This window comes from Haliotis rufescens, unplaced genomic scaffold (assembly GCF_023055435.1).
Source record: "Haliotis rufescens isolate VD_foot unplaced genomic scaffold, xgHalRufe1.0.p SCAF_5, whole genome shotgun sequence".
Classification (NCBI taxonomy): Eukaryota; Metazoa; Mollusca; class Gastropoda; order Lepetellida; family Haliotidae; genus Haliotis; species Haliotis rufescens.
Window position 1 is genome coordinate 43996989 of NW_025964223.1, and position 16302 is coordinate 44013290.

At 39.2% G+C, this 16302-nt stretch overlaps 2 protein-coding genes across 3 annotated transcripts; both read right to left on the reverse strand.

The window, feature by feature from the left end:
- Positions 1 to 3119: 3119 nt before the first annotated feature.
- Positions 3120 to 6633, reverse strand: LOC124140081. Of its 2 annotated transcripts, XM_046507437.2 has the most exons (5): positions 6594 to 6633; positions 4980 to 5094; positions 3673 to 3810; positions 3464 to 3529; positions 3120 to 3190 (listed from the first exon to the last, which is right to left on the reverse strand). In XM_046507437.2, exons 2-4 carry the CDS (start codon positions 5092 to 5094, stop codon positions 3465 to 3467), a joined length of 318 nt encoding a protein of 105 aa, XP_046363393.1. In that variant the 5' UTR covers positions 6594 to 6633; the 3' UTR covers positions 3120 to 3190; position 3464. The 2 variants fall into 2 exon arrangements, 1 of the variants encoding a protein (XP_046363393.1); XR_006861867.2 differs by lacking the exon at positions 4980 to 5094.
- Positions 6634 to 11244: 4611 nt separating this feature from the next.
- LOC124140080 lies at positions 11245 to 14788 on the reverse strand. Its single transcript, XM_048384138.1, has 5 exons — positions 14715 to 14788; positions 13103 to 13218; positions 11797 to 11934; positions 11588 to 11653; positions 11245 to 11315 (listed from the first exon to the last, which is right to left on the reverse strand). Exons 1-4 carry the CDS (start codon positions 14771 to 14773, stop codon positions 11589 to 11591), a joined length of 378 nt encoding a protein of 125 aa, XP_048240095.1. The 5' UTR covers positions 14774 to 14788; the 3' UTR covers positions 11245 to 11315; position 11588.
- Positions 14789 to 16302: the final 1514 nt, after the last annotated feature.

Here is a 16302-nt window from a genome sequence, read left to right on the forward strand (position 1 = left end):
TGACATAAACTCACTCACAAATGAATTATACTTACAGCTGGTCTGTTTAGGTGATGAAAACGACAAGCATGGTCAACAGATGAGGATGAGGAAGTAGTGGAAACGGTGTCCAGAGTATTGAGTAATTGTAAGGGAAATAAGTCTGTGCTGTTTCACATAAGGAGTGTTAGTGTTGTGGGGCATGTTCGTGTACCTATTTCTGTGCAACAATAAAAAACGAGTTATTTCTATTAGCTATTCGTTGGCTAAATATCTGGATGTGCTTACTATTCTTTGCGAAGGTGGAATTCAGCATTATGAAATAGCCAATTCTTGAAATACAGATAAGAATACTGTCTGATGTAGACATATCCCTTCATACATGCCTATATACATAATATACACTTCCTTGTATTTCTGACATGTACAGGTGTTTATGGGCATTATGTCAGTTATATAACGGTATATGGTGTTGACAAATGATCATAATCAGGGATTATTTTGGATTCAAACCACGATCATCGGATCATGACAACTCTGCACAGCGAATAACGGCGGAATGGACGACTGGGCATTTCGTGCCTTCCTGTCATATTTAAAGAATAAGTTGTTCCAGAAAATACTGGAAGCATAGAAATTGGCCTCCCAAGAATATCCGAACTTCAACAAAACAGTCCAGCAATGGTGTGTTCTACTTGTTAAACAGTGATGAAGGGCGCGAGTAGAGATTATCATGACAGCAGTGCGGTTATTCACCGACGTGTCCCTGGATATCAAACATAGTTTGTACTTAACATGGTTTTGCGTTCACTTCAAGCGGCAGCAGGAACATAGATAGTTAGATAACATACAGTTACATGCGCATATGACACATCTTTTGTCAGTACCCAAGTACAGTAATGGCGTTACAACTCAGTCGTCCTATACAACACATAATGTGCAATTCCAGTTTCCAAAACACCTCCTTGTACAGACAATAACACAGATACACAATCAATGTGGTTATCGTCAACAACAAGAAATCAATTGTAAATGGAAGGTGGTTAATATTATAGCAGTGGCACTTGAAGCCATCTTCATTGGCCTATTTTAAAAAAATTCGTTAAGACATAGTTGTAGCTGTCTTTCAATCGTATCCATAATCTTTCGACAAGAAATGATTAAATCGTCCAGAAAAAGTGACCATTCAACACAAGTGTTAAAACTTTAGTGTTGAACCAGTTCATTGACTATTTTATCTTTGGTCAGGCAGCGTGCTGGGTCACAGGCAATGCCCTTATACAATATCAGTGTCTTGTGCACTGTGACAGAAAACTTGACATTGACAAGACAAACTTTTGTTAATTTGAGCAGATTAACAGATTTCTGTCTCCATGCATGCTCTACAAGGAGACAGCCGGTTCAGGGCGTTGTGTCATTTGTAATCTCTCCGCTGATACCAGAGATACGTAACCTTTGGCGGGTGTAAATAGATTCAGTTGAATAGGTTCTTTTCACAAGCTTCAATAATGAAGAAACGTGTCAGATAGAATGGGTGTGAGGTGAGGTAAAATGGGTTTTAATGTCGCGTCAAAGATCATTGCACTTATATAGCGACGTGCGTGCATGTGAGTGTGTGGCAGCATGTTCTTGTCCGGAATACTGACGATTTTTTAGATCTAGCCCACTGAGACACCATGCCACAGTGTAACATGAATACCCCACTCAGACACAGTTTCGTGACTCCAAGCCGACCAGTCCTTGTTTGAGCCGATTAATGACGAGAGCTAGGCAGGGTAACAACAAGTACCATCTTTCAATGTCTTTTGCTATAATGCGGCCGACCTTCTGCTCTCTGGGCGGATGCTCTACAACTAAACCATGGAGGCTGTCTGTCAGACGAGGAACTGTCAGAATCTCTATGTCGTCTTTTTGAACACGGTTGTTGGGCAGCCATGTTTCAAAGTAAAATGATTCAGCATCCCTTTTCCACACCCACCACCGAGTGTCTACGAGGACTGTCTTATGCTGCAGCAGATCTCCAAGCTGCAAAGACTGATGATAAAGGGGTGTACCCCAGAAACTTTTATACACAAGCTGTAGCTATCTTCCAAATAAAAACCTTAGGCTGGTTCGGCCCATGACAATCAATTGGGGAAGTACAGAGTTCGGAAGTCAGCATCACCAGACTTGCCAATGAGCATGCGCCTTCTGGGCATAGGTCTCAAAGCAATTAGATAGTTTGATAAATAAACAATATATATATAACTGACATTGAGAATGACCAAGACCAATTTCAATAACACTGGGGCGTCCTGACCATGATCTGGCCTGTCATGTACTGTGTGTGTTTGTGTAAAGCACTAGGACTGGATTGAGCAATCATTCATGTTGTTAAGTATTCTCGAATGCTCCTATTATTGGATTGTCATACATGCGCAGAGCTTAGTCATAACTATCATTTAAAATAATTACTGTATAATGCAAAACGTCGTCGTTCACTTGAGTACAATACATTTAAATAGTCATTTCAATTATATTATTTAGTTAGTTAATAGCATTACCAAACGTCTCAACATACTGCTTTGTGACTTAAATCACAGGTAGCAAAGTAAAGTAAGGTGTAGCTATTCCCTGTACCGTGCTAGCCGTTTGATAAAATATTGTAGTATTGTGTTGTTGAATCCCAGATTCACCCTGATTATGGTATAGCGTTTGTCTGATACATACCTGAATAATTATAGACCATACCGTTATAGTGGAAATATTGATAACATTCACTTCACTCACTCACTCATGGTCTACAGGTTTAACTGATAATGGTGATGGAGTGAAAACCCAAACACAATACATGTATTTTTGTATGTATTCATGCTTTAGTTTTACGAACCCTCTATGCACGTGCCATCGACGAAACAGTTCCTGAAGTTAGTTCCCTGCCACAGACGAAAACAATGTTCCAATGATGCTTTTCAGTCAGGGCCTTTTAATATATAAACTATTACTAGGGGGTCAAGTAATTTCCAAATAACATACGTTGAACCACGGAGTCAATTGCATTAAATGGTCAGATTCGGTGACTTGGCTGATAGTCAGCTTTTATCACGTGGATCGTTACATCAAACTTTCACTTCTAAACAAAGAAAACCCAGACACCCAAATCGATTGCAAACAATTTATTTCATTGAAACGTTCCAGTTAATCGGAGATTTTCATTGTTGTTCCATGTCCTCTGTTAAAATAAAATAACGTCATTAGCGAGTGCATACAGAAACATGTATTAGTATCCATACACATACATACACTGTACCAGCTCGTAACACATGTGATTTTTGATAGTTCGCAATGTCATTTCTCTTAAATGTAGCCAGACAATAGCAAACCGAGAATATTATCATTATTGAACATATCAGGAGGAGATCCATTTTGTATGATTTTTTATATTTTGCTCCCAATCAATGAAAGCACTAATTAATATCGATTCAACGTAATGCTTAATGTTTACCTTATGTGTGGGAGTCTGCGTATCGCTCCAATGCCACAATCTCCTGAGCCTCAAGAACGTGGTTACCTATTGAGAATCATTGTTTATCATTTGATACATATAATACATTCGGGAAAGGGCAAAGAAATCGTCTTTGGCAGTAATCCTCGGTTCTCTTGTCTCTTAACAGTGGATCCAGTAACAATAGTATGCATACACAAACAACCTACCATTTGAATCAGCAAAGTGCATGAGTTCACGAGCGCCCAGTTGTCCGTACTCTGCTTTCAGTTCGGCCATATCAAGCTTCCCATCTCCATTCGAGTCAACATCTTGAACACCACGCTTACCCTCCGAATCTATCGTTGCTTCAAGTAGAAGGATAGTGTCAGCTTATGTGTGTTTGTTTGTCTGTTTGTTGTTTAACGCCGCACTCAGCAATATTCCAGCTATATGACGGCGGTCTGTAAATAATCGAGTTGGGATCAGACAATCCAGTGATTGACATCATGAGCATCGATTGGGATACGATGACATGCATCAGACTAGTAAGCGAGCCTGACCATCCGATCCCGTTTGTCGCCTCTTACGACAAGCATGGGTGCTGAAAACCCGGAATCTTTAGGGCTTTTCTGTGCAGTGGCAACAATCATGGTTATCCATTGTGCAACATATTTTTATTGAGACGTCACTTCATATTGGGGTTACCAGTACTGTAGAGGGACTAGTTTATAACACGTTTACAGTGGTATTTGTTTAACTGCGTGGTGATCACAAATGTTCAAAAAATAAATTCTCACTATTTGAATCATGATGTTAAAATGTACATGTACCTGCAAAACGGAATGCCACGTTTGTTCTACAAAATAGGTTGTATTCCTCGTGGAATTTAATTATTTATTCAGAATTCTGACTATACGTGAAAGAACGACGGCTACGATCAGCTATTGAGATCCTTTCTGGCGACATGACCATTATTGGAGTGAGGTATGGTTTTACTCCGCTTTCAGCAATATTCCAGCAATATCTCGGCGGGGGACACCTGAAATGGGCTCCACACATTGTAACCAATTCGGGATTCGAACCCGGGCCTTCGGCGTGACGAGCAAACGCTTTAACCACTAGGCTACCCGACCGCCCCGTCCATAATTGGAAGCATCATATAAGGTTGGCATGAAATACGAAGAAATGTATTTTCTGTATTTTAATTACTTAAATCGGTACCGAAGTAGACGATAGAAGAAGTTACTTAAAAACAGACGGACATTTTCACTAAACGTTTCGATTTCTACCTCAAGCTTTATAATTTAGTGTGATAATGTGCCTCTATAAAATACGTTGGAACTAATGTAGAAGAGGAGGTCCAGCTTTGAACGTACACCTGAACATACGAAGCATGTTATACCTAGGAATGCGAAATACGGATCATTCATCTGATAACATGTAAAATTTATAATGTCTTGACAACAAACATTCTTTGATAGACATTCAAATTCTTAGATATTCGGACATAGATATGTGCCTAAGTTAATATTACTTCCAAGCAGCGTTGTCCCAGGTGTCTTAGGGAGGTTGAGAATTGCACCCCAAAAAGCATCGGTCGGCTGGACCACAACCCCAAGCAGCAGGAGAGCAAAGATGAAGCTTCTCATCTTAAAAAGGAATTAATTTATATACAAGATAGAGTTGACAGTGTCTTGAGTGTTTGACCATTGCTATATACAAGTGACCATGAGCTAAGCCACCACATTCAGCTTTGCAGAAGCATCCCATATGCCTACCAGTTTTCAATTATCATGGATTCTAATCCCATCTCTTCATAACGTTAGGCATCAAATCTAAAAGATGTTTTAACCATTTAAGCAGCAATCTGATTGTACACATGTCACAGTGATTTTCTTCATCATTAAATGTGAAAATCTGTGTGAATCACATGCTTTCATTGTAGTTCATGTGGTTGTCCAGACATACTTTGCTTGTATCTTTCGGGCTTCGTTTTGAATGGATCTGTGATAATTGCCCTCCCGTATTACTGTACATGTACTTTATGATCAAATAATACAAAAAATGTTATTGCTCGCGTTGCTTTAATTTACAGCAGAGATATTACACTTGCGACTTTAAAAGTGAAATCACTCACTGTAATCCCATATTCGCCCCGATGTTCTCGGTTCGTGTAACATACTCGCGATCGCTGAGTTCACCACATCCGCAAACATCTGGTATCTGCGTCAGTTTTCATCAAGCTAACACGTCGTGCTCAAACGAAATACGATTGAAAGCGTCGTTTAAGCCCAACGTAATCACTCACTAGACACAAGCTTTGTACAATTTTTACCCCCAACCCCTGCAGTGCAAAGTCCCCGTCGTATACAGGGTAAGAATAAGTCCACGTTGACCTATGTTGGTCGTAAGAGGGAGTCTGGCTCGGCGTTTCTGTTGACTGACTATTGACTTTGACTGTTGACTTTGTTGATCGCTGCTCATATAGCTAAGGTGATGTACTGGTCGTTTATATATAACTGGGATATTGCTAAGTCAACAAAAACTAATCCTTTACATTGCCTCCGTGGTCTAGCGGATAGAGTGTCTGCCCAGGCAGCGGAAGGTCGTGGGTTCGATCCCCGGACTCTTCATACAAAAATACGTTAAATTATGAAACTTGTTGTTACCCTGCCGGGCGCTCGGTATTAATGGGCTAAAACAAGGACTGGTTTGCTCGGAGTCTGAGTTGGGTAATCATGTTAAGCTGTGGCATGGTATCTCAATGGGCTAGCACTATAAAATCAGCATCAGCCCGGTCTAGTACAAGCAGCCACACAGATACATGCACACATGCATGCACCTCGCTACAAAAGTGCCATAATCTTGAACGCGACGTTAAACCCCATTTCACCTCACCTCACTAATCTTTTACAGGAGTCACTGACAGTCGCACGCATCTCGTATAGAACAAATATTGCTACAACATACATTATCAAAAGACTCTCACACAACACACATATGTGTGTTGTACAATGTTAATATGGATTAAATGATTTTGTGCTGCTAATGAAAATACAGGTATGTCCATGCTATAGCTACAAACATTAACTGCATCATGCTTAAACGATGTGTTGACATGTATTATAGAAATAATTCAAATACTTACTTTGATGCAAAGTCCAGATCTTGAGATTCACCCAGAAACGTTGGACTGAATGAGCACATACATGGAGATACATATATACTGAAACCGAGAATCAATTATACTGCTCCCTCACACGTAATTACTTTTGAAATGACGGAACATAAAAGAATACTAATAAACATCACAACTACTAAATTTGACTAAGATTGCTATCACAGACATGGAACAAGTTATGTCATATACTGAACAATAAAATGGAATGATTAAATCTGAATTGGCTAAGTATGCATTATTTTAGTGCTTACCATTCAGTTCCTAATTTCTTGTGTTATCTCGTATGTTATAATGTACTGTATTGGGTACCTGTTCGATCATGTTACCTCACAAGACCTTCACTTAGTGCAATTCTACATGTTATTGTTACAATGTACACATGTCGTTTGCCTGTGGTTAATAAATGCCTCAAGGAAAATATTTAGGGAAGCAGATGTTTGAAAACGATTACAAGAGTGAGTGAGTATGGTTTTACGCCACTTTGTTTGTTTTACGCCACATTTCAATATTCCTGAAATATCACGCCGGACGACTACAAGACATAATGCTTAGAAATGGAAATATTAGCTTTCCTTTCCCAACATCCTCGAACTAAAGCCTAAGTTTGGTTGTATTGTCATGTATAGTCACAACTTTTTACCTTTACTATGCTTATCGTAAGTTGCGACTATGCTTGTCGTAAGTGACGACAAACGGGATCAGGTGGTCAGACCTGTTGACTTGGTTGATGCAAGTCATCGATCCCAATTGCGTGGATCGATGTTCATGATGTCAATCACTGGATTGTCTGGTCCAGACTCGATTATTTACAGACCGCCGTCATAAAGCTAGAATATGGCCGAGGGCGGCATTCAACACCAACAAACAAACAAAACAAAACATACAACACTGTGATAATCTCACTCATTCGTGTGTATTTTACAATGCCGCTAAAAATATTATACATTATTAGGATTATAAGGTTTAGGGTTTTAGGTATTTGTAATAGCTTGCCATTTGGTTTTATTTGTCTAGCATTACACATGAAATGAATTTACGCTGCTTTTAGCAACACTCCAGCAATATCACGGCGGGGGACACCAGAAACGGACTTCACACATTGTACCCATAACGGGAATCGAACCCGGGTTTTCGGCGTGACGAGGGAAAGCTTTATAATGAACTACTAGGCTACCCGACCGTCCCTATCTTCTTACAGGTGTTGTTTAGAATAATGCTCGATCACGAGTATTGTCTCATTCTGGAACCAGGATGACAACAACGAAACAGAAAACTACAGTCGATGTTCGAATACTGTTTCAGCAAATCTATGTCGGCAAATGGACAATAAATTTAGAAAAATTCACACAATGTTGACGTGATCAAGGGCTATTTGTTTGATTCAAATATCTTTTTTTGCATATGTGACTCGAACTGGATATTCATATTCAACAATTTGGAAAGAAAATGTCTCCTTGTATTACATATGTTTATATTTTCGTATACTAAGCTACAGTCTAACAAAGTTAAATATCGGATTCAATTGCTTGAAATATCAAGAGGTCCGCAGTACCACACTCAAAACACTTTCTTCTTTATGTTTCCATTGGACAGCATTTGGTAGTAGAGATCTACAAAAGACATTCGTGAATAATTTACAAACTGTCCTGAGGATCTTTCTTTTATTCCCCTTTACACCAAATTGATTACTTCAAATACGTATGACATGACTTATCGCATTATCCCTATCCATATCATTTGATAGCGCACCTCTTTCTGAGACCTTCTGCGGTTGTAACATTAACAAAAATATATATACCACGTGATGAACATTCAGTGACTAAATGAGTAATATGTAAATTGTATATTTGCACATATATAATGCGTTCATTTGACTTTATTCTATCAAGTCTTGTTTACGACGTCCCATTTCCCCGACTTCTAAATGTAGAAGTTATAACGTTCAAGTGTACTTACAATACATGCCAGTGTCGCTTCAATTTCTCCAGCGCGAACTGAGTGTTGTATTAGCTGTGCAGTTTTCTATTATTATCCCTGTTAGATGATTCAAGTATAGTGGTAAAATGTTTGTATTGTTTAAGGACACAAGCTCGGAAATAAAGACGATCTGTGATTGCTACTGATTCTTGAATTCTAACATTCAATACACAGAAAACAGTCGACTGTGCCGAAGGAAAGTCATCAGACATCACATCTATTATAACGATATCTTTGTATTTGTTTTGTCATGATAGAATCTTATGGCGATCAACCGAATATATGATCCATATAGAGATTCGTTAAACTTATATGGATAAGGTATTTAATGATACCACCTAAATTGTAGCTCACTCACCTCGAACACAAGACGTATCATTGCAATAATATCATTAAAATCAGACCTTTTACACACGATACGATACCAGTCTACATGAAGACCGATCTAAGACAGAAGGTCGCGTCAGGTGAACTTTCTAATCAGCCAATCAGCGTCGAGGGTCTAACATTTCAAAAAATGGATGTGTGGAAAGAATGTCAGATGATGGGCAAATATGAGAACCAGGACTGGGCCTTCTCTTTTACTGTGGCAGTTTTTCTTTCACGACAAAAGTAAATACTGTTTGTTTTGGATTTGGAAAACTTGAAGCCATCTTCATTGGCCCTTTTTTTAAATTTCGTTAAGACATAGTTGTAGCTGTCTTTAGATCGTATCCATAATATTTCGACAAGAAATGTTGAAATCGTCCAGAAAAAGTGACCATTCAACACAAGTGTTGAAAATATAGTGTTGAACAAGTTCATTTACTATTTTATCTTTGGTCAGGCAGCGTGCTGGGTCACAGGCAATGCCCTTACACAATATCAGTGTCTTGTGCACTGTGCAGGAAACTTGACATTGACAAACTTTTGTTAATTTGAGCAGATAAACACTTTTCCGTCTCCATGCATACTCTACAAGGAGACAGCGGTGTAAATAGATTCAGTTGAATAGCTTCTTTTCACAAGCTTCAATAATGAAGAAACGTGTCAGATAATCACACGAGGAGGGGAGGTTAAATGGGTTTTAGTGTCGCGTCAAAGATTATTGCACTTATATAGCGACGTGCATGCATGTGAGTGTGTGGCGCCTTGTTCTAGTCCGGACTAATGACGAGTTTATAGTGCTAGCCCACTGAGACACAATGCCGCAGTGTATAACATGAATACCCCACTCAGACACAGTATCGTGACTCCGAGCCGACCAGTCTTGTTTTAGCCGATTAATGCCGAGAGCTAGGCTGGGTAACAACAAGTACCATCTTTCAACGTCTTTTGCTATAATGTGGCCGGGGATTGAACCCCGGACCTTCTGCTCTCTGGGCGGATGCTCTACAACTAGACCATGGAGGTTGTCAGACTAGGAACTGTCAGAATCTCTATGTCGTCTTTTTGAACACGGTTGTTGGGCAGCCATGTTTGAAAGGAACATGATTCAGCATCCCTTTTCCACACCCACCAACGAGTGTCTACGAGGACAGTTTTATGCTGCAGCAGATCTGCAAGCTGCAAAGACTGATGATAAAGGGGTGTACCTCGGAAACTTTTACACACAAGCTGTAGCTATCTTCCAAATAAAAACCTCAGGCTGGTCCAGCCCATGACAATCAATTGGGGACGTACAGAGTTCGGAAGTCAGCATCACCAGACTTGCCAATGAGCATGCGCCTTCTGGGCATAGGTCTCAAAGCAATTAGATAGTTTGATAAATATACAATATATATAACTGACATTGAGAATGACCAAGACCAATTTCAATAACACTGCGGCGTCCTGATCATGATCTGTGTGTGTTTGTGTAAAGCACTAGGACTGGATTGAGCAATCATTCATGTTGTTAAGTATTCTCGAATGCTCCTATTATTGGATTGTCATACATGCGCAGAGCTTAGTCATAACTATCATTTAAAATGATTACTGTATAATGCAAAACGTCGTCGTTCACTTGAGTACAATACATTTAAATAGTCATTTCAATTATATTATTTAGTTAGTTAATAGCATTACCAAACGTCTCAACATACTGCTCTGTGACTTAAATCATAGGTAGCAAAGTAAAGTAAGGTGTAGCTATTCCCTGTACCGTGCTAGCCGTTTGATAAAATATTGTATTATGTGTTGTTGAATCATGGATTCAACCTGATTATGGTATAGCGTTTGTCTGATACATACCTAAATAATTAAAGACAATACTATAATTGTGGAAATATTGATAACATTCACTTCACTCACTCACTCATGGTCTACAGGTTTGAGTGATAATGGTGATGGATGAATACCAAAACACAATACATGTATTTTTGTATGTATACATGCTTTAGTTTTACGAACTCTCTATACACGTGCCAACGACGACACAGTTCCTGAAGTTAGTTCCCTGCCACGGACGAAAAAAATGTTCCAATGATGCTTGTCAGTCAGGGCCTTTTAATATATAAACTATTACCAGGGGGTAAAGTAATTTCCAAATAACATACGTGGAACCACGGAGTCAATTGCATCAAATGGTCAGTTTCGGTGACTTGTCTGATAGTCGGCTTTTATCACGTGGATCGTTACATCAAACTTTCACTTCTAAACAAAGAAAACCCAGACACCCAAATCGATTGCAAACAATTTATTTCATTGAAACGTTCCAGTTAATCGGAGATTTTCATTGTTGTTCCATGTCCTCTGTTAAAATAAAATAACGTCATTAGCGAGTGCATACAGAAACATGTATTAGTATCCATACACATACATACACTGTACCAGCTCGTAACACATGTGATTTTTGATAGTTCGCAATGTCATTTCTCTTAAATGTAGCCAGACAATAGCAAACCGAGAATATTATCATTATTGAACATATCAGCAGGAGATCCATTTTGTATGATTTTTTTATTTTGCTCTCAATCAATGAAAGCACTAATTAATATCGATTCAACGTAATGCTTAATGTTTACCTTATGTGTGGGAGTCTGCGTATCGCTCCAATGCCACAATCTCCTGAGCCTCAAGAACGTGGTTACCTATTGAGAATCATTGTCAATCATTTGATACATTTAATTCATTCGGGAAAGGGCATAGAAATCGTCTTTGGCAGTAATCCTCGGTTCTCTTGTCTCTTAACAGTGGATCCAGTAGCAATAGTATCCATACACAAACAACCTACCATTTGAATCAGCAAAGTGCATGAGTTCACGAGCGCCCAGTTGTCCGTACTCTGCTTTCAGTTCGGCCATATCAAGCTTCCCATCTCCATTCGAGTCAACATCTTGAACACCACGCTTACCCTCCGAATCTATCGTTGCTTCAAGTAGAAGGATAGCGTCAGCTTATGTGTGTTTGTTTGTCTGTTTGTTGTTTAACGCCGCACTCAGCAATATTCCAGCTATATGACGGCGGTCTGTAAATAATCGAGTTGGGACCAGACAATCCAGTGATTGACATCATGAGCATCGATTGGGATACGATGACATGCATCAGACTAGTTAGCGAGCCTGACCACCCGATCCCGTTTGTCGCCTCTTACGACAAGCATGGGTGCTGAAGACTCGGAATCTTTAGGGCTTATCTGTACAGTGGTAACAATCATGGTTATCTATTGTGCAACATATTTTTATTGAGACGTCACTTCATGTTTGGGTAACCAGTACTGTAGAGGGACTAGTTTATAACACGTTTACAGTGATATTTGTTTAACTGCGTGGGGATCACAAATGTTCAAAAAATAAATTCTCACTATTTGAATCATGATGTTAAAATTTACATGTACCTGCAAAATGGAATGCCACGTTTGTTCTACAAAATAGGTTGTATTCCTCGTGGAATTTAATTATTTATTCAGAATTCTGACTATACGTGAAAGAACGACGGCTACGATCAGCTATTGAGATCCTTTCTGACGACATGACCATTATTGGAGTGAGGTATGGTTTTACTCCGCTTTCAGCAATATTCCAGCAATATCTCGGCGGGGGACACCTGAAATGGGCTCCACACATTGTAACCAATTCGGGATTCGAACCCGGGCCTTCGGCGTGACGAGCAAACGCTTTAACCACTAGGCTACCCGACCGCCCCGTCCATAATTGGAAGCATCATATAAGGTTGGCATGAAATACGAAGAAATGTATTTTCTGTATTTAATTACTTAAATCGGTACCGAAGTAGACGATAGAAGAAGTTACTTAAAAACAGACGGACATTTTCACTAAACGTTTCGATTTCTGCCTCAAGCTCTTTAATTTAGTGTGATAAGGTACCTCTATAAAATACGTTGGAACTAATGTAGAAGAGGAGGTCCAGCTTTGAACGTACACCTGAACATACGAAGCATGTTATACCTAGGAATGCGAAATACGGATCATTCATCTGATAACATGTAAAATTTATAATGTCTTGACAACAAACATTCTTTGATAGACATTCAAATTCTTAGATATTCGGACATGGATATGTGCCTAAGTTAATATTACTTCCAAGCAGCGTTGTCCCAAATTTCATCAGGATCTTGAGAATTGCACCCCAAAAAGCATCAGTCGGCTGGACCACAACCCCAAGCAGCAGGAGAGCAAAGATGAAGCTTCTCATCTTAAAAAGGAATTAATTTATATACACGATAGAGTTAAATGTCTTGAGTGTTTGACCATTGCTATATACAAGTGACCATGAGCTAAGCCACCGCATTCAGCTTTGCAGAAGCATCCCATATGCCTACCAGTTTTCAATTATCATGGATTCTAATCCCATCTCTTCATAACGTTAGGCATCAAATCTAAAAGATGTTTTAACCGTTTAAGCAGGAATCTGATTGTACACATGTCACAGTGATTTTCTTCATCATTAAATGTGAAAATCTGTCTGAATCACATGCTTTCATTGTAGTTCATGTGGTTGTCCAGACATACTTTGCTTGTATCTTTCGGGCTTTGTTTTGAATGGATCTGTGATAATTGCCCTCCTGCATTACTGTACATGTACTTTATGATCAAATAATACAAAAAATGTTATTGCTCGCGTTGCTTTAATTTAAAGCAAAGATACTACAGTTGCGACTTTAAAAGTGAAATCACTCACTGTAAACCCATATTCGCCCCGATGTTCTCGGTTCGTGTAACATACTCGCGATCGCTGAGTTCACCACATCCGCAAACATCTGGTATCTGCGTCAGTTTTCATCAAGCTAACACATCGTGCTCAAACGAAATACGATTGAAAGCGTCGTTTAAGCCCAACGTAATCACTCACTAGACACAAGCTTTGTACAATTTATACCCCCAACCCCTGCAGTGCAAAGTCCCCGTCGTATACAGGGTAAGAATAAGTCCACGTTGACCTATGTTGGTCGTAAGAGGGAGTCTGGCTCGGCGTTTCTGTTGACTGACTATTGACTTTGACTGTTGACTTTGTTGATCGCTGCTCATATAGCTAAGGTGATGTACTGGTCGCTTATATATAACTGGGATATTGCTAAGTCAACAAAAACTAATCCTTTACATTGCCTCCGTGGTCTAGCGGATAGAGTGTCTGCCCAGGCAGCGGAAGGTCGTGGGTTCGATCCCCGGACTCTTCATACAAAAATACGTTAAATTATGAAACTTGTTGTTACCCTGCCGGGCGCTCGGTATTAATGGGCTAAAACAAGGACTGGTTTGCTCGGAGTCTGAGTTGGGTAATCATGTTAAGCTGTGGCATGGTAACTCAATGGGCTAGCACTATAAAATCAGCATCAGCCCGGACTAGTACAAGCAGCCTCACAGATACATGCACACATGCATGCACCTCGCTACAAAAGTGCCATAATCTTGAACGCGACGTTAAACCCCATTTCACCTCACCTCACTAATCTTTTACAGGAGTCACTGACAGTCGCACGCATCTCGTATAGAACAAATATTGCAACAACATACATTATCAAAAGACTCTCACACAACACACATATGTGTGTTGTACAATGTTAATATGGATTAAATGATTTTGTGCTGCTAATGAAAATACAGGTATGTCCATGCTATAGCTACAAACATTAACTGCATCATGCTTAAACGATGTGTTGACATGTATTATAGAAATAATTCAAATACTTACTTTGATGCACAGTCTAGATCTTGAGATTCACCCAGAAATGTTGGACTGAATGAGCACATACATGGAGATACATATATACTGAAAACCGAGAAACAATTATACTGCTCCCTCACACGTAATTACTTTTGAAATGACGGAACATAAAAGAATATTAATAAACATCACAACTACTAAATTTGACTAAGATTGCTATCACAGACATGGAACAAGTAATGTCATATGCTGAACAATAAAATGGAATGATTAAATCTGAATTGCCTAAGTATGCATTATTTTAGTGCTTACCATTCAGTTCCTAATTTCTTGTGTTATCTCGTATGTTATAATGTACCTGTTCGATCATGTTACCTCACAAGACCTTCACTTCGTGCAATTCTACATGTTATTGTTACAATGTACACATGTCATTTGCCTGCGGTTAATAAATGCCTCAAGGAAAATATTTAGGGAAGCAGATGTATGAAAACGATTACAAGAGTGAGTGAGTATGGTTTAACGCCACTTTGTTTGTTTTACGCCACATTTCAATATTCCTGAAATATCACGCCGTACGACTACAAGACATAATGCTCAGAAATGGAAATATTAGCTTTCCTTTCCCATCATCCTCGAACTAAAGCCTAAGTTCGGTTGTATTGTCATGTATAGTCACAACTTTTTACCTTTACTATGCTTATCGTAAGTGGCGACTATGCTTGTCGTAAGTGACGACTATGCTTGTCGTAAGTGGCGACTATGCTTGTCGTAAGTGACGACCAACGGGATCAGGTGGTCAGACTTGTTGACTTGGTTGATGCAAGTTATCGATCCCAATTGCGTGGATCGATGTTCATGATGTCAATCACTGGATTGTCTGGTCCAGACTCGATTATTTACAGACCGCCGTCATAAAGCTAGAATATGGCCGAGGGCGGCATTCAACAACAACAAACAAACAAAACAAAACATACAACACTGTGATAATCTCACTCATTCGTGTGTATTTTACAATGCCGCTAAAAATATTATATATTATTAGGATTATAAGGTTTAGGGTGTTAGGTATTTGTAATAGCTTGCCATTTGGTTTTATTTGTCTAGCATTACACATGAAATGAATTTACGCTGCTTTTAGCAACACTCCAGCAATATCACGGCGGGGGACACCAGAAACGGACTTCACACATTGTACCCATAACGGGAATCGAACCCGGGTTTTCGGCGTGACGAGGGAAAGCTTTATAATGAACTACTAGGCTACCCGACCGTCCCTATCTTCTTACAGGTGTTGTTTAGAATAATGCTCGATCACGAGTATTGTCTCATTCTGGAACCAGGATGACAACAACGAAACAGAAAACTACAGTCGATGTTTGAATACTGTTTCAGCAAATCTATGTCGGCAAATGGACAATAAATTAAGAAAAATTCACACAATGTTGACGTGATCAAGGGCTATTTGTTTGATTCAAATATCTTTTTTTGCATATGTGACTCGAACTGGATATTCATATTCAACAATTTGGAAAGAAAATGTCTCCTTGTATTACATATGTTTATATTTTCGTATACTAAGCTACAGTCTAACAAAGTTAAATATCGGATTCAA

Bases quoted from the DNA above. Each gene is read 5' to 3' on its own strand.
- LOC124140081 (XM_046507437.2), bottom strand. From the start codon at position 5,094: ATGAGAAGCTTCATCTTTGCTCTCCTGCTGCTTGGGGTTGTGGTCCAG. The intron at 3,811-4,979 runs GTAATATTAACT...TTCTACTTGAAG, and splicing joins TGGGACAACGCTGCTTGGAA to CAACGATAGATTCGGAGGGT. The intron at 3,530-3,672 runs GTAGGTTGTTTG...GATTCTCAATAG, and splicing joins GCACTTTGCTGATTCAAATG to GTAACCACGTTCTTGAGGCT.
- LOC124140080 (XM_048384138.1), bottom strand. From the start codon at position 14,773: ATGTGCTCATTCAGTCCAACATTTCTGGGTGAATCTCAAGATCTAGAC. The intron at 13,219-14,714 runs GTAAGTATTTGA...ATTCCTTTTTAA, and splicing joins GATCTAGACTGTGCATCAAA to GATGAGAAGCTTCATCTTTG. The intron at 11,935-13,102 runs GTAATATTAACT...TTCTACTTGAAG, and splicing joins TGGGACAACGCTGCTTGGAA to CAACGATAGATTCGGAGGGT.